Raw genomic sequence first — 18,675 nt, forward strand, 5'->3', positions numbered from 1 at the left:
TTACAAAGACAGCAGGATAAGTGTGAAGGGTAATGCTTTTTATTTCAACAAGTTTAAAATCTTAAGCACAATGTACTCCCTGCCCTGCATCACTGACTGGTTAAGACAATTTTACATAACATGGCTACATCTAGGGTGTTAAATTTATATTTCAGGCCAATAAATATAAATTCTCCTGCTCATTGAGTGAATAGCTTTAGATGCAACTGTACCAAATCAGTACTGTGTGATTTAACAGAACAGATTCTCAAGTTGAATATATTTTAGGGTTTGCTTCAAACATTTTGCAGTGCAACACTTAAATGGCGCATTGTTTTAAGGATGTACAGAAATTTACACGTCATGGTGCAACGTTTTGGCTGTTGGGAGTGGCAGTGCTCTTGTGTGGGACTGTTGAACACATGGGGGGGAAAAGCACTGATGGCAAAAAGAGTGTGTGATTCAAGTGGGACCAAAGGCTCTCACATCCCCCCACTGTGAGTGGGAGTGACCGGCTGGTTCAAGCCAATTGTGCTGCACAGCCAGCCTGCGAAGTCCACCTCTTCTGCTTCTGACAGTTTTATGAAAGAATGAACCTGAAGAACAAACTCTGCTCAAGTTATTTTGTAATCTACACATACTAATTGTAACAAGTAGAGTTCTCACCATTAACTGCTTCAGGTCTGCCCTTTCTGCTGGGTTCTTAATTAAACTGTACGGGATGATAAATGAAGTTATGCTATGTTCACTGGCCACACCACTAGATGGTGACAAAAGTGTTTCAATAAAATATTCATGCAAGCTTCACTCTTACCACTTATTAACAAAATCTTGAAATTCACTGCCAAAGATGCCAGGGAGCTTTGGAGGAGGCTAGAATGAGCAAAGCTTTTATTTGCAATAGAAAACATCCTCATAAACTGTAATTATAATGTTAAGAAACCGAACTTACCTCATTCACAATGTAGTCAAGCAACTCAAAGATAGCCATCGGAGGTCTGCTGTCAGGACCATATGCTGCAATTCAACCAAGAAGGTTGGACATGAGGACATAGCAACACACATGGACTGTCTTCTTAGCTAATGTACGGCAAACACTTCTTCCGTGTCGAAACATGATTGGTTGTTGACTGGAGCCATCTACGTTAGGTACAGGTAGCTATTTCATATTGTGACGCCCCACTGTTCCCCACAAACTGAGCAGAGACGGTTTTAATGGGTTTATTTTGACTATAAACCAACAGGAGCTACTTTTAGGGCCACACCTCAGCCGCCAATCTCAGACCCTCACCCCTGAACTCATGTGTGCATGCATACTCCTAGGCCCTCCCAGTAATCACCCTCACATTAACCCTTGCAGCACGCAACATCGAACACCAACCATAAAACAGCCTTTTACCGCTTATCACAATAATGTTACAACTCACAGCTTCCTGGCCTCCCAGGAGGCCTGGGTTTAGGAGATGAAGGGTCGCCTTCCATAGGCAACCCAAATATCTGCTCCAGCTCCTTGGCATCAGGAGGTGGGATGGGAAAGCGTCCAATAGCCATCTCCACCAGGGAGAGACCCATGCTCCAAATGTCTGACTGGACTGAGTAGTGCGTGCCCTGCAGACGCTCCGGCTACAGGAATAGAGGAAGTGGGAATGGGTGGGCAGGAAGAGATATGAAGACAACCGGGAGCCCAAGTTAAAAGGGAGCTCCTGAGAAGCACACGTACACAAAAAAACAAGAAGCAAAGAACAATAGCAGGTACCTGTCAAAAGCCCCCACCACAAAAAAGGACACTCGGCTGACACTTACCGACATGTAGGAGCGTGTGCCCACAAACGAGTTGGCCATGGAGTCGATGAGCTGGCCACTCACCCCGAAATCACACAGTTTTATCTCGCCACGGGAATTTACCAAGATGTTAGATGGTTTTACATCTGAAATGAATGATGGATGTTGGGCACATCTGGAAGGATTATTTTGGAAGGAAACTTGCAGCTGAATGAGAAAGGCTTCTTCTCACCTCGATGCATAATCTTGTGTTTTTCTCTCAGGTAGGAAAGGCCTTTGATCACCTTATAAAGCAGATATGCATTTATTTTATACATTTTCACAAACCGGGGGGTGATAGCCATACGAAAGTAATGTTTACTTAAGGCTAAAACAAAAAAAATGACCATATTTTGCCCTTATTTTTAAAATCTTTAAACACATGGATGACAGTAGACGTAGCAAAGTATTTATTATTCAAAAACCTTGTTTTCTACATTTTTTTAAATTGCAAAAATAGCCACAAGCACCTTTTTGGCACTAACTGCTTCTGTGTGCTCAGTGTTAAATAATTTTGTTTTATAACTAGGCATTTTATTCATGTCCTTTTGCCTGAAGAACTGATCATTCTCAATTTCGACCGAAATGTCACTCACACCCCTCGAAATCCAAGTCGTGTGGTCCAGGTCTGTGATAATCTGCAGCATAGCACTATTTAAAACAAGCTTGTATCGAAATATGTCAATGAAGTAGAGATACCCACAGCAATACTGACTTTGCCCAGGATTTGCTCGGGAATTTTCCCAGCTTTTTTTAGAGACTGGTCCAGAGATCCACCATCCTTTAGAGAAAGAGGTTTATGAGAAAGAAATTAATATGATATAACAATTATATATATATATATTATCCAATTGATGCTTCAGTACCATGTGCTCCATGCAAATACTGATCTCTCCATCGCTGTAAAAGGCTCCGTAGAAACCCACAATGTACGGAGAGTTACATTCATGCAGCACCTGCAGTTCACGGATGATCTGGTTCCTAATGGCTGGTTTTATTTCCAGGTGGATCAACTGAAAACCCACAGAAAGGATTAAATATTGCTTTAGTTATTAACAATGTAAGCATATTCAGTGCATTAAAATGTTAAAAAACAATTAAAATGTTGTGCACTACAGTGACTCATTGAGCTATCTTGTTCAGACCTCTAACCAAAAAAATTCAATACTGTAAAACAGAGCACAGTGAACCTGTAATCTAAGTATGAGTTTGGCACATGCAAGGACAAAGAGGACAAGTGCCTCTACAATTACTTGCATTTGGGTAAAAAGCAACAAAAGCATGTGAGTTCTTCTGTTCAGGTGTCTTTAGGATGCAATGTTATCACTTTAGCAACAGGTGCTGTGGATAGAGCCCCTTTAGGGTTTAAATGAAAGCTATAGTGGATATTAAAATTGTATACATGCCAACAGAATATAAGATGAACACAAAGGATGCCCAGGAATTTTAACAGACATGGCCGAATAATGGTTATAATTTAGGATAACTGGAGGGCTGGGTAAAAAAAAAGGAGCCTTTGCGTTTGAGCAGCTCCAAGCCATCTTGTCTCACTAAGCAGGGTATGTCTGTACAATACATGAATGCTTGAAATAGATGCAGCGTTTAATTTATGCAGAGATAATTAAACTGTATTAACCCTTCATATGACGCTAAAAACTATTAATGGGTATTTTACCTATTGCCTGATCATGAAAGTTTATATATGTGTGTGTGTGTATATATTTGTACATTTATATATGTACAATGTACATTTACTTAATGAACCAAGGCACTACATACCTTCCTGGCCATGATAAGCCCAGATGGCTTATGTGAGACCTTGAACACTACTCCACCATTTCCTGCACCCAGCTCACAGATTTTCTCAAAGTCATCGTCCTTGAGCTCGCCGACCTTCTGCTTCTGGGTGAGGAAGGCCTCCAGTCGCTTCTTCTGCTGTTCGTCAAGTTCAAGCTCCTCCAGCTTTTTCTGCAAGGACTCCAGGTTGGTCCTAGCAGAGAAAAATTCACTCTCAGAACTCCACCATTTAGCAATTCTTCCCTAACAAACAATGATTCTTAGCAAAAACTACATCACTTAAATTGTTTGGTTGTGCTTAACATTCTGTGATATTCCAGTTGTTCTATCGCTTGGCAATATATCTTCTACAACTATATTACTCTGCAACATATCTTCTGCAACTATATTACTACTTGCTTGGAATTCCTAGATTCTGACAATACTGTAAGCTCTTTTGTAAGCTACTTGAAAGACAAACATCATCTATATGAATCAGCAAGATCCATTTGGCCCTGTGAAGCTGAACTTGAGGATCCACCAATCTGTAAACCAGCCAGTAGCATGTCCATCTACAACGAAAACAGACCTCCAGGTGGCTGAGTACACCGTGTTCAGCCAGGACTCTAAACAAAGCGGCGTGCATCGCTGAGGTGCCATAGCAACAGCCATGAAGAAAGAGACCCGTCACCAGTACAAAAGAGTGCAGGCGAAACTAAACAAATCCAGCAGTCTGATTCAGAGGTAACGTGACAATAGCAAACAAAAGGATGTGATAGTATGATAGGTTTACCAAGTAGACGATTTCTTTTCTCTCTCTCTCAGAAATATATATAATATATTTTGGCACATGCAAGGACAAAGAAATATATATAATATATATTTCGGGATCTTGCACTTTTTATGTATCTACATGTATCAGATATTCTTCTATGGCACTAAATTCTACTTACACATTATTTCATCTTATTTACATATTCCTTTTATTTTACTGGAATTTGAGTAATATTTATTTTCTTATTCTAAGGTCAGCCATTGTACTGCAACAAGATTTCACTGCAGTTGTACTGTGTATGATTGTGTATGTGGTAAATAAAATTAGAATGTGGCCCTGTGTGAATGAAACTTCGGACTTGAGTCCTTTTCCTGACCATACTTAAGCATTTGCCATGATGGAATTACAGGTCTACGCCTCAGAAACAGACGTGGGGACGAGCCCCGGCATGAGGAAGCTGGAAGTGTTTACCTCTCCTTGGGTTGTCATGGTGATGCATTTCCTCTGTGTGGAGCCATCTCCACTGACCTTCTAGTCTCAATCTGCTCTCTGTGTCCATTCTCCTGCACTCTCTGTCCTCCATTCTCTCTCTCAATCACACCCTTTCTCTTCTATGCAAAGCCTCTTCTATACTAGGGCAGGTAGATTATTAGAACAGAACAGTCAGAGCAGTGAGCCTGTACTGCATTTATCAAAGGATTTTTATCAAAGGGCATGAATGCATAAAAAGTATTTTACAGATTACTGTTTAACGTAACATAAAATCACCACCATTCAAAAGTTTAGGGCCAAAATAGGGACCCTAAAAGTTTAGGGCCAAAATAGGGACCCTATTTTATTGGTTTTGTCCATTAAAATGACATTGAATCAAAACTTCTGTCCAGACATTAATTGATGAGTTCCAATGGAATGCTATTTGTCACTTTGTCACTTAAAAATGTTAATTGATTTGCACTGATTAAAAAGGTGATGCAACGCGCCAAATTCACACTAGTTTCGGTATCTGGTGGATCAGTAAATGTGCGTTTGACTGCATCATATCCAAATGTAAACTTTGTAAACTTTCCTAAACACACTCATTTCAAAAAACAAGGAAATGTCTTCATCTCTTGCTCTCTAGCCTTCAGTGTTCATTACTACAACGTTAGATCGAAGGGCTGACATGTGGCTGGTGAACTAGCACTGATTTCAGAACATCACGCCTTCAGAGAGACCTCTTCTGCTGACCAAGTCTGTTACGGCTGCAATGGCACCAGGAGTTATGCTGCATGAACAGATCTGCTAAGTAGTGTCACGTGTACGTCCAGCAACGGTTCACGCTTCTGCCCTTACTGGTCGATTTACGTTTCCATATCATCAGTAGAGCTTTTAAGACTGTGACAGGTGTGCACCACTTCTTACGACTTCCTGTTGTGAAGGACAGAGAGCTGAATATCGCCCCCATCAACATGTGCAGCAAAAAGATGGTTAAGTGTTTTTTTTTTTTTTATCATTTTGATAAGAGGCCTGCATAACCATGGTTACAAGGTGGCTGTGGGCGGCGTGGGCTCAGGGCTGACAGGAGCCAGCAGCGGAGAAAGTACGAGCATGCGGGCCTGCGAAGAACACTTCACACCTCGTACCTAGCGCTGTAAGTAGGAGGGACAAAAGGGCCCGCTGGGAGAAAAGGAGAGTGAAGTCGGGCACGACTCGACGTACGCGAGCGCATCGCCGCCGCCCGTGCACGAAAGCCGGGCCGTCGAATAACTCGGGCTAATTTACTCATTACAGCGACTAATTACAGAGGCACTGACATCTGCCCCGGACCTCCGTAGCTTTTATAGTCTTATTGCTCTGGGGTGTCTGGAGATTTCCTGGTGTGTACAAGTTGGTTTTAACTAACCATTGGCATTAATAACAAAGAAACTGTCGGATGTGCCGATGGAGGTAAATCACAGGTAGAGGGTGAGAATTGTGGCAGGCAACAAAGCCACCACTGCTTATGTTCGGCACAGAAATCACATTTCAAAAGAGGTGGACGCACTTAATAATTAACAAGGTCATTCGTAGCCCAGGGTGGCAGGTCCGGCCACTATAGCACCGAATAAAAAGCTACCGTTTAGACAAAAGACAGCAAAAAAAAACGTTATGTGGAATTCTCTTTTAGATCTTTATTTTATGCACTTTTTACAGTTTTTAAGAAGTCAAATGAATAGAATCAGATGGTTTCGAATCACCTTTAATATACACAAATTAATGGGTTTAATTTGTACCTAACCCTAACCATTTTAAATGGGCTTGGCTTGGTTTGATGAAAGGACCCCAGGTCCTGATTTTGAGAACTTCACCACACCCTACAGAGGACTATCAGTTGTTATGTAAGATGCCTCTCACACCGATTTTCATACATTTTCTGACATTAATCTGTGAGATTTCTTACCCCTAATTTCTCATAAATAGTAGATTCATTAATTGGAATCATTCATGACAATCAACTAATTAGTTATTATTATAAATCGGTTGTTTTAAAAGGCCAGCAAGGACAAAATTGAAGTAATGGAGACCATAGACTTATTTTTTTATGAAAAACATCGTTTCACCATTTCTTCTCCAGCCCTTTTGTCCGGTGACTCCTGTTTACAGCCAGACACACCGCCATAACCACAAAGACAAAGTTCACTAACGTGACTAACAGTCATTGTTACTCATGTCGAGAATAAACATGCCACACAGTCCTTGCCCCCCCATAACCAACCACCATTACTGACTTCCAGAAATTTGAATAAAAATTCCGCACCAGCATTCCAGAGGCACCGCCCATCACTGCCTGTCCTGGCCACACAATAAGGAATCTGCCTGGCTCTATTGTCAACCAGCACGACACGTCCCCCTGAACGGCGGCGCTGTAATACAGCTTGGCAAAGCCCTCCAACAACTTCAATCCACACTGCAGAGCAGCTGCTCCACCAGCCAGGGACAGGGACATGAGCAGGAGGACTTTGAGGGGTTTTGAGGTTTTCATTAGACGACACCCTGGAATGATGACTAGATCATGGGTTTTTGTGTACAGTCACGGCCAAAGGATTTGAGAATGACATAATTTTTTTTTTTTTTTATTGTGACAATTTGCATACACTCCAGAATTATATGGAGAGTGATCAGATCAGAATTGCAAAATCCCTCTTTCTCGAGAAAACGAACTTAATCCAATTGGACAATACATTATATTAATCACACAAACCTTCATTTTAAAGAAAACTGCCTGTCATTCAGTTTCATTAACTGAAATTCATCAAGGATTCATAGGAGACATTAACTGTACCTTCCAGATGGATAGTAGTAGCCTAGTGGGTACCACACTCTCCTATGAACCAGAAGACCCCACTTACTACCACTGTGTCCCCGAGCAAGAGCAAGCAAGCCGTAAATGTTAAATGTGAATTTATTGTTCAATTAAAGAAGAACAAAGCAGTGAGAAATCTATTGTAATCCTTATTATTCCGAGCCGGCAGAAACACAGCAGAACGCCCACGCATCACATTCCTGAAACAAAGCCTGTCACTGTGTCACATCGAAGGGAACGAAATAAAAGAGGCTCGCCAAAAGGTCCAGAAGCTTGGGTTCAAGAAAGCCGTTTGAGCCCTACAAGGCCATGGAAGGTCCTCTGGAGGAGGAGGCAGGGGTACGCACCAGGGCAAATGAAATCACGGTGACGATGACAAAGCCGATGGGCCAACACAGCCTATCTCAGGAGCGACCGATTTCACCCCCAAATTTTAAAAACCATTCTTCCATCACGTCTGAGAAATTGCACATTTCCAAATGTCAATTAGAGACTATCACAACTTGTTAATCTTGGCAGAACAGGGTGCTCCGAGAAGTGGAGCCGGTTGTCACTACGGCTCATCGTCTCCATGTATTCCAGTGTGTGTGAAACTGCCTTGTGGCACCCAAACTGCCCCACATGCAGGGTGCCATCCCACCGCGAAACCACGAAAAACCCAACGAAAAAAAACAACAACAAAGGCTGATCCGGCATCGATGGCTGACCATAAAATTCACTTTGTGTCACCGTAGGAGGGGGTGATGCCAATGGAAAGGCCATTTAGTAGAGGTTGCTAAGGTCATCGCCACCGGAGTGGACACAGATAATCCTGTAAAGAGCTGCACTGAAGTCATTTTGTCAACCACTGCAAACGATGTCATTGGTGAAATAAATACATTCTTCATAATTAATTGGGTTTACACACAGAGAGCAAACACACGTGCACCGAGGTACAGTTATCAGATGCTGAATGTCAACGTCGATCTGAACTGTATGGGTTGCAAATGGATGCTGAATTACAATATAGAATTCAAATTTTATTTGTCACATACACAGTCATACACCGTATGATATGCAGTGAAATGCTTTTGCGACTGCTATTGACCTCAATATTGCAAATATTGCAAGTATTCAAGTATTATCAGTGTTATATCAGTAATTTACCCTCAATAAAATAACGGATGCTCTGTTTTTGTTGAGTCTAGATAGTTTTAGTCTATTACAATAAATTGCCATACATAAATGATTGATGCACTACTGCTGCTTACATTTTGCTTATCCCCAAATCCACATTTCATGCCGTGAATTCAATTCACATTAGTTTAGCTCAAGAACGAATGAATTGCATTCCTTAATATTATTATTATTGCGTCCTATTTCTAACAACGACTTCGCTGGACACGATGCACGAACTCACTCCGCGGCGTCGCTCCCGTTAACCGCGCTGCCGTCGGGAATCGGGTTGAGCTGGATCGGCTCTGGTTTCCTCCGTTTCTGCATTCTGCCGCCGGACGCGCCTTGTTGCGTAACGGGAGACGATCGGGGGATCGGGGGATCGATCAGAAACTTGTTATCCGGCACCAGCCCGCCGGGGAAGCAACTTGGCGGCCGAGGGGGAGCGATCTGTCGGGTCTCCTTACCCACCTACCCGAACGAAGGTTATTACCCGCGCAGCCTCCTGGGGGGAATAAAAAAATGATTTATATTTATATATATATATATAGTATATAGATATATATTTCCAGGTCCGATGCGGTGGCGCGATCCGACCCGCCACGAATCAGCCGGGCGCTGGAATAAAATATCGCCTCATGCGACGGCGTGGATGGGTGGATGTCACCGCTGATGGGGGGCGGTGGGCGGGTCCGGCGACGGTGTCCCCGCGTCACGAGATATTTACATCGGTCTTCCGGGCGGCGGGGAAACGGCGCCGCCTGCTGGACAGCGGGAGGCATTGCGGCCGCGTCCTGAAGCTCCACCCGGTCAAACGATTGGACGCACTTACTCGTTTATGGGTCATTCACGGGTTCGAACCCCACTTACTACCATTGTGTCCCTGAGCAGGACACTTAACCCCGAGTGTCTCCAGGGGGGGACTGTCCCCGTAACTACTGATTGTACGTTGCTCTGGATAAGGCCTTCTGATTGTTGCGGTAAAGGTAAAAAGTTGAAAAGTTGCGCCTCTCCAAATCAGGGAGCTTGTGGTGTGATGGCAGCATCACGCTCGTGTCTTCTCTTCACCACCTTAAGTTGGACAACGGACGTTTCCAACAGTCCTGAAGGTTTATGCTGAACATTTTCTTATCATTCACTCCTGTCAATGAGCATCTCCTGAAGCAACTTTTGATGATGACAACAGTGAACAAAGCCGCCATGAAAAAAAAGCGACTCTGAAAAAACAGATTCATCAAACATACTTCACTTTCTCCTGATACAACAAATAATAAATATGTTTCTTGAATTGGATTCTTCAAAATGGTGAGCAGTGGGCAGCCATGAAAGGCGCCCGGGGAGCAGCGTGTGGGTACGGTGCTTTGCTCAGTTGCACCTTGGGATTCTGTTTACGGGGCCACTTCCTTAACTGCTAGGCCACCACTAGGCCACTTCCATTTGTAATTAGTGGAAGAGAGGAGGGAGGTCTTTGAGAGCCAGAATTCCTGCTGGTTAGTATGTGATCAAAAAGTCCTGCAATAAAACGCTAAATAATTAAGAATCATACAATGAATTTTTTGTTTCAATTGTGTCTCTCACAGTTGAGGTGTACCTACGATGAATTTATATGATTTATAACTGGGAGAAAAATTCAGCAGCACATCAAATATTTATTTTTCCCACTTACTTAATTCATAAAAAAAAGAATGAATGAATGAATTAAATTGACAACCAAAAAAAAAAAAAAAAAGGTTTAATAACATTGTTATTACATGTAATTTGTATTGTATGTGTTAAGTAATCCTTTGTGCAGAATCTCAAAAAAAAAAAAAAAAAAAAAAAGTGTACAGCACATTAAAGTCTTAGTGGATGCACAGATGCCGGCCGACTGCTGTTACAGCCACCTCTCCATTTCACACTCAAATCTTCAAGTACAGTGTGATGCAGCACGTTTAAATTACAGTAGATTTCTGTAAAGTCCATCATCTATCAAAAGTGCAGAACCGCCCCCCCCTTTCCTCCTATTAAGGCAGTAGAAACCACAGTACCCAACACTTCAGTACTTAAAAAGCAGTCTTGAGTGTCGATGACAGCAGCGGGTGACAGCGTTTTTTGGGTTTTAGTCGTATTCGATCCCTTGTTCCCCCCCTGCCATGCCGCTCAGCAGCGTGGCTGAGATTTGTGTCTGCAGGTGAGCGAACTGCTCCTCAGGGAGTAAATGTCTCTGGATCAAGCTCCTCACCCCCTGCTCCGTGGACGCCTCGAAATCCTCCCGGTTCTTAAAGGGCAGGTGTCCGGCCAGCTCACACAGGGCCACGTTGAAGGCACCCTCTTCCTTCGCCCCAAAACACGACCGCCTGGGCCACACCACCACCCGGACCCCGGCCCGGCCGGAGGTCCGAGTGCCCGGCGGGCATCCGTGGGTCACGAACAGGTTGTGTGCTATATTACGGTCCACCAGGTGACTGGTGAGCCGGTAGATTTCCCCGGCCACCCTGGCCAAGTCGTGTCCTTCGGTGTAGAACAGGAAGCCCCTGGGGAAGGCGGTGAGGACGTGAAGACCCAGCTCGGGCGCCACAGGCTCAGTGGGGGCGCGTTCCACCGCCAGGTCATGGCTCAGGTAGTAGGCGTGGAGGTGGAGGTGGTTGACGGACGCGAACGCGCCCATGCTGTTGAAGCCCACTCGGAAGCCGGGGTCTGCGCTCAGGAACACGCACTCCACGCCGACGCGGATGGCCGCGGGGGTCAGGATCTGGGGGAGACACCGGGCCGGCTCCGGGACGATTAAGCAGTGGCCGAAGCCCAGCGGGCTCACGTTGATGATGAGCTTGCACGGCTCGGAGGAAGGCCCGGCCTCCCGGACCAGGTCGAACACGACCTCCTCGGGGCGGATGTGGTTGAAGTTGAAGAGCTTCGGGTCGAAGTCCTGCCGGACGCTGAGGATCTCCTGCGGCTTCCGTCTCTCCGAGCCCCTCATGACGTTCAGCTGGGCCACGAGGCGCAGCGGTCCGGCCAGCACCCGCGTCTCCAGCTCGCCCAGCTCGTAGCGGAAGAGACCGCGGCGCATCTTCTCCGTCCAGCTGGACCTCAGGGCCACGTCGAACGCGGACAGGGCGCTCCCCGGCCGGCAGACCCGGGCGTTGTAATCCCGCTCGCTGTAAACGAAGACGGGAGCGGCGTCGGCAGCGAACCCGGCGTCCATGATAACCCGACGCGTGTTCAACACGGGAGTCGAAACGCCGGCCACGTGACACAAGGTGTTGCCAGATCCTACAGGTTGGAAAAATTACGCAATTCCCATTCAGACGTTGCTCAGAAAATCTGCTTCAATGACACACATCATAGACTGTGCGATGTAGTGTATAATGCAACGTTTGCAAAAAAAACAACTCTGGGAAGAGCAGCTCATGTACATAAAAACTGTGGTCTTTCTCACGTTAATTTCTGTAAATCCGATGGCGATGTTGCTTACGTTCACAATTCGCGTCTTCCGTAAATGAACACTAGATGCCGCGTTGGACGGGGCGTCTATGGCGCGAATGCGTCAACAGAGCCGCCATCTTGGGAGGGGCTGGCGCTCATTTTAAATGAATGAACGTCTATCAGGGCTAAGGTGGAATACAGAATTAAAGAACTCTGAACTGGCGAACTTTAGAAGCGATTTTTATTTGTTTGTCAGACATTTCTTTACGACCGAGCCGTGAATAAATTGATGGAGAAGCGGTTTTTGAAAATAAAGCATATTTTTATGTTCAAAATGTAACCTGCATTTCATTCGAAATAAACCTACAATACATGCAGAACAATGCAAATACAAACACAAAAAAATGTTCAAGCAATGTTAGCTGAAAGACCCTGCATGGCAGTTTTCATGATACCAACTCATACATTAATATTTACGCTTTTATCCAAAGCAACAGGCATGTGTATTGATAGAGAACTATAGACAATGAACTGTACACAATACAATTTGCAGGCACGGAAAATGTTTTATTTTCTATATTTAATGTGTAAGATGAACATCTATTTACCTGCTTATTTTGAAAAAATAACCATAGACAGGGCAGGTCCACACACACAGAGGCTTTTTGTATAGATTTTTCCAGAACTGCAATATATGCAGGTGTCAGAAGAGAAGCTGTTCTGACACCTCTTGTTACATTTCGTAACATACAACATGATAAAATAAAATTAACTTATTAAACTTATTAAACTTTATGCCTCGATCCTTCGTTATTACAGCCACGCGCGGGACAAAAGCCCGGCATTTTTGCGTGGTTGAGTGAACTTGGAACCCCGTCCAAAAATGGCGGCGCTGTTGACGCATTCTGAGGGGCTGAATGCGACATCTAGTGTTCATATCTATAACTTAAACCACTTATCATGGTTTACTGTGAGTCACCACGTGTTACGCCATAAATGAAGGGGTAAATTATTAGTGAGCGTACATCGTACAGAGGGTATAAATTGTGGTACATACACCTGTCAACGTTGCTACTAAAACACGTGGCTACCGCAACGTCACTATCGCAAAGTTCTGTTTATTGTTATTTATTTATTATATGTAACTATTTTGTTTCATCAATCGTACATATTTCTTGACATTTCACACGAAAACGTTCAATATATAGGCACTTTGCAATATGTTCACTAATATGAGAAGGTTCTAGGATTTGTAAACGCTTTGTCTAATTCTACAGACACAACAAGCTAACATGTGGCTCTCGGTAAAATGTCTTTGCTGAGTTCGATCACGTGCTGGAGGGTAGTTTCGAGAAGAAAATGTGTGCGTAGTGTCATCTAGTGTTGAGGAAGTGAATTGAACATAACGCCTCAAACAATTTTGCCAAGTGTTAGGAATCGAAATGGAACTTTATTCTCTACATAGTAAAAAAGTTTGACTTGGTGGAATGCTGCAACTAATATGACACAAATTAGAATAAAAACAACCGCGACAACAATACAATTATAATGTGAAAGTGAAGTGAATGTCATTGAGCACTGCAAAACAGCACAGGATGCACACAATGAAATGTATCCTCTGCTTTTAACCATCACCTTGGTGAGCACTGGGCAGCAATGACAGGCTCTGGGGGAGCAGTGAGGGGGGACGGTGCCTGGATCAAGGGGATCTCAGTGGCACGTTGGCATTTTAGGATTTGAACCCGCACCCTTATGACTGCCCTAGGCCACAACTGCCCCATAATTAATATTAATAACAAGGTACAGTACAGGCCAAACGTTTGGACACACCTTCTCATTCAATGTGTTTTCTTTATTTTCATGACCATTTACGTTGGTAGATTCTCACTGAAGGCATCAAAACTATGAATGAACACATGTGGAGTTATGTACTTAACAACAAAAGTTGAAATAACTGAAAACATGTTTTATATTCTAGTTTCTTCAAAATAGCCGCCCTTTGCTCTGATTACTGCTTTGCACACTCTTGGCATTCTCTCGATGAGCTTCAAGAGGTCATCACATGAAATGGTTCTCCAACAGTCTTGAAGGAGTTCCCAGAGGTGTTTAGCACTTGTTGGACCCTTTGCTTTCACTCTGCGGTCCAGCTCCCCCCAAACCATCTCGATTGGGTTCAGTTGTGCTTAGTTGTGCTCTGTGTCAGGATCTTTTCTACTTTGTGACTGGGACGTGTCAAGAACATGGAACATAAGAGACCATTAGTGAATATTATATTGTTGGCCAATAGTTCGCTGGCAGATATTGTCTTATACCGGCCTACAGCCAACATCTCAGTGCATTTTTTGACTTGCATACTTTGATTTTTAAGACAGGGGGAATCTGCTTTAATTATTTTGTCATGATTTTTACAATATTGCCCTGTGTGCCATTGGCTGATACTGAAAAAGTTATTTACAGGAAAAAAAAACATGTAAATGTATTTAATGTTCTGTTTCAGGGAAGTCTACCAGAAGGCTCTGTCTGGTTTCAGGAATATCTGGAGTGCTGGTGCTGTTATCACATTTCTGATATCACATTTCCAACCCAGATTTATAACAATGTGATGGCACGTCAGCTTCTGGCCAACATGGTAAACTCCTCCAAAGCCTTCTGCCTGTACCAACAGGCTGCTTCTCAAACGCCGGAGACATGAGTCCAAGAGCTTTTTGTTCTGTAATTTACATGGAGTGAATTAAATAAAGGAGTAATTCATAAGCATAAAGAGTGCCATAACTGTTTTCCCATGGTGCTCGGTCACAGACAAATCCTGCAAAATGTCCTCAAATTCAAACACATCCAATAGGTGAGTATCTTCTCTGCCTTAAATGTCCACCCAACTATTATAATAATAAACATGAAACTTTCATATATCCCCAGATTAGGTTAATTCTTGCAGCCTATGATGCCCCAGGATGGTTTTGTGGGATTGGAGAGGGTAACTGGAGAAACTCTTCAGATACATCAATCCGATATGTTGTGCCAAAGCTCCTTTATGCAGCACTGGCCGTTGTACTGACTTGTTAGTATTCATGTTCAACAGTCGGTAAGAGACTGACAAAAATCTGTAAATAATAAAATGGGGTGTCATTACGCTGCTTTTTTCTGCTGCAGGGTTCCTTCCCAGTACAGCAGCTCCTCTCCCGGTTTCCAGGACCGGTGTCCCATAGACTATTCCTCTAGCATCAGACTTTAATGCATAGAGGTTCTTCCTGGTGGATAGACTCACCGGCAGGACCAACAGCCTGGCTGTGCCGCCCACGGTCGTCCGATACGCCAGCAGCCTGGTCTTCAGGTGAGGGAGTCTGTGCCTCGCTTTTATACTGTGTTCCGTTGTTAAGTTGATGAAACTTCTCTCCTCTGCAGATGCTGGTCCAGTATGACACAGCCAGAGACCCAGCCAGTGCGCATGGCATAATACATATAGCTTTTTGATTATTATAGCATCTAAATAAAAACGAACAACGTGCGTACATGGTTCTGCATTCAAAATAAGATGTAGCAGGTGACAGCTCTGTTGAGTTTGCCCAGGGCTCAGCAGAAACAGCCTCCGGCAGCCACAGCTCCTCAGTCAGTGCCTGGAGGAGCCTGTTTGTAGCGGATGAATGGAACAAGCTGCAGACGGAGCAGAGGGCCAGCCATGTGCTGCAGGTGGTGGCAGCTCTGCTCCTTCTGAAGGCCACGAGGTGGCTTTCTGTTACAAAAATCAGTGAAGATGAAGTCAACCCAGGTCTTATTTCATACACTTGACGAGATCATCCATTAGAGCTACATATACATTAGGGCTACACACGCTGCATGATTTTTAAGATTTCTTAAGAATGCATAGCTATAGCTTTTAAACACACAGGTTATTGGGGTTGAAAATGTAGCAACTAAAGATCTCAGGTCTGGGGGCAAGAGTCCCATCCTCAGATGTGGTCTCATCACATCTGTCTGGTTGGCTGTGGGCATGATGCATGTACCAAGTTTATTAGCCGACATTAACTGATGTGACGTTCGAGAGTCAGTCTTTTTTTATGATTTGCTCTGAGCGTTGTGTGCAGGACCAAATCCGCCAGTTCATGGACTTCTGCTCACTGAGCAACGTGAGTGTTGTTACCCAACGGGTTGCTGCACGTAGTTTCAGCCATCCTAAATTCACCAACCCTGCTACTGCAGGTCTCCGTTCCTACGTCAACACTGAGACCACCAGAACCAGTGAGGTTCTTCTGGTGGTCTTCTGGTGAGTGAGGAGGTGACCTCAACACCTACACAGTGACAAACTTGTGCGAGAATGTGTAATAAATAATGTTTTTATTTGAGTAAAACTGCGAGGACTGGAGGCAAATTTTTGAGGTTACTCTCACTGAGAGGGTCTCTCAGCAGCTGAACTGGTTCACACACTCACCTTCTAAGGTCAGCTCACCTTGGAATCGCTTTTCATTTCAGAAACGAGTTGCATGCTGATGAGTGTTAATTCTGGGGACATACAGCAAGGATGCTTAGATACCAACAAGGTCCCTTAGAGGACAGTTGAAAATATGAAAATAGGCTTATTTATTTGTTCATGCATTTAATTATGTATTTATGGAAAGCCTTAGGCACCAATACAAACCAGTGAAAGCAGCATCTAAGCTGCAAGCCATTTTGTTAATATAACAGAAAGCACCCTATGCCAAACACTGATCAAATATTGATTTACCTAAACCGTTTATTGCAGAATTTCTTTATTTTCATGAAACAATGACACAATGTGTATAGATAAAGATACTCTTATCATATTGTGAGCAATACAAAATTCTTCTCCATCTGTAGACTTTAGCCTTCTGTAGGAGGTCATTCATTTTTTTCAGGGTTAGGAGAGACCGAAAACCTGTTCTTTTAGAACATTTGCTGGGTAACTGGGTATTTTTTTTTTGTTTGGTTTAATTGAATTTAATTTGGTTTTCACCACAGTTCTGTCTTGTCACAGGTGCTGGACAACTTATGTGTTTGGTTTATTAAGCGCAATCTGTTGGCCAAGACTGTATAGGATGAATGCTTTTTGATTTGAGGATAACGGATGCTTCTCCTTTAAATGCTTCATATGCTTTCATAAGCACATTTTGTATCTGGTTTAAATTTTTTCCTTATTTTGATACTTTGAACTGTGAAATAAGTGAACAACTGCTTGTTCAGAATGAGAAATTAATGTGAAGTCTGCAATGATGTATTTTTCATTATAGATTAAAACATTTAAATGGGTATTTGTTCATAAAAGAAAATCTTTTTCTAAATCCTTGATCACTGTTTTGCTCTAACATCTTATCTCATGGCATGGATTCATGGAAAATAGAGTTTATCCAAACAATCCTCAACAGCAAAACAGAAACCCTGAATATAGAGGCACACACACATACACACACACACACACACACACACACACACACACACACACACACACACACACACACACACACACACACACACACACACACACACACACACACACACACACACAGAAAGATACAGATAACCGAAATGGTAACAAAAGAGCCAAGAAAGACATCTTAGAGATCCAAGGTGAACATCATGCTCAAAGAACAGTGTCAGATTGCACTATCCATCGTTGTTTGAGTCAAAGTGGACTAAGTAGGACTCCATTGTTGAAAACAAATCATAAAAAAGCCAGACTGGAATATGCCAAAGTATGGGAGAACATCCTTTGAACAGATGAGACAAAAATTGAACTTTTTGCCAAGGCACATTAGCTCTATGTTCAAAGGCGAAAAAAATTAAAGAAAAGAAATCAAGAAAACTGTCCCTACTGTGAAACATGGAGGAGGCTCTGTTATGTTGCATCTGACACGGGGTGTCTTGAATCTGTGCAGGGTACAATGAAACCTCAAGACTATCAAGGAATTCCAAGCGCCCTTCAAACCTGAAACAACTGGAGCGTTTGCTCATGAGAAGTGGGCCAAAATGCCTGCTGAGAAGTGCAGAAGTCTCATTGACCGTTACAGGAATTGTTTGATTGCAGTGATTGCCTCAAAAGGTGGCGCAACAAAATATTAAGTTAGGGGTACCATCATTGTGTCCAGAACTGTTCTATGAATTAATTTTTTAAAATAACTCAGTTGAAGCAAACAATGACTGACTTTCATTGGTTAACATTCATATAATTTTTATTTATTATTACTTTTGTCAGATTAAAGTTATTTCTGTGACCATTGTGAGTTTTTATTTCATTGACCGAAGGGTACCATCAATTTTGTCCACGTCTATAAAATATTTTTTATGCAACACTACCAGTAGATGGCAGTAACTGTCTATTCAGAGCCTGGCCCACCTTAACCAGGTGGATGGAGCTGATGTGGAACCAACAGATCGCTGAGCTCCTGTAATGCAGATTGGTCCACCGGGCCTAGAAGCAGCACTTTCTGTGTAA

General features: G+C 43.2%; 2 protein-coding genes and 1 long non-coding RNA gene across 3 annotated transcripts; 1 reads left to right on the plus strand and 2 right to left on the minus strand.

Moving 5' to 3' along the window:
* Nucleotides 1–23: 23 nt before the first annotated feature.
* map2k1 (mitogen-activated protein kinase kinase 1) lies at nt 24–9,503 on the minus strand. Its single transcript, XM_028958778.1, has 11 exons — nt 9,073–9,503; nt 3,580–3,790; nt 2,667–2,813; nt 2,504–2,581; nt 1,994–2,045; nt 1,783–1,907; nt 1,407–1,602; nt 932–996; nt 794–852; nt 646–691; nt 24–575 (listed from the first exon to the last, which is right to left on the minus strand). Exons 1-11 carry the CDS (start codon nt 9,153–9,155, stop codon nt 462–464), a joined length of 1,176 nt encoding a protein of 391 aa, XP_028814611.1. The 5' UTR covers nt 9,156–9,503; the 3' UTR covers nt 24–461.
* A 1,181-nt stretch (nt 9,504–10,684) lies between these two features.
* gdpgp1 (GDP-D-glucose phosphorylase 1) lies at nt 10,685–12,131 on the minus strand. The gene has a single exon (XM_028958693.1). It carries the CDS (start codon nt 12,007–12,009, stop codon nt 10,927–10,929), a length of 1,083 nt encoding a protein of 360 aa, XP_028814526.1. The 5' UTR covers nt 12,010–12,131; the 3' UTR covers nt 10,685–10,926.
* Nucleotides 12,132–14,676: 2,545 nt separating this feature from the next.
* On the plus strand, nt 14,677–17,050 carry LOC114767135 (uncharacterized). Its single transcript, XR_003742893.1, has 3 exons — nt 14,677–15,072; nt 15,381–15,561; nt 15,633–17,050. It is a non-coding gene; the product is annotated as an uncharacterized LOC114767135 (long non-coding RNA).
* The last annotated feature ends 1,625 nt before the right edge of the window (nt 17,051–18,675 follow it).

The sequence above is a fragment of the Denticeps clupeoides genome, chromosome 17, assembly GCF_900700375.1.
Source record: "Denticeps clupeoides chromosome 17, fDenClu1.1, whole genome shotgun sequence".
Lineage (NCBI taxonomy): Eukaryota > Metazoa > Chordata > Actinopteri > Clupeiformes > Denticipitidae > Denticeps > Denticeps clupeoides.

What these genes read in the sequence shown, in the direction of transcription:
- map2k1 (XM_028958778.1), bottom strand. Translation starts at nt 9,155, where the DNA reads ATGCAGAAACGGAGGAAACCAGAGCCGATCCAGCTCAACCCGATTCCC. An exon ending in GTATTTGCATGGAGCACATG is followed by an intron (nt 2,582 to 2,666) that starts GTACTGAAGCAT and finishes CTTTCTCTAAAG; the next exon opens with GATGGTGGATCTCTGGACCA. An exon ending in ACACAAGATTATGCATCGAG is followed by an intron (nt 1,908 to 1,993) that starts GTGAGAAGAAGC and finishes CATTCATTTCAG; the next exon opens with ATGTAAAACCATCTAACATC.
- gdpgp1 (XM_028958693.1), bottom strand. Translation starts at nt 12,009, where the DNA reads ATGGACGCCGGGTTCGCTGCCGACGCCGCTCCCGTCTTCGTTTACAGC.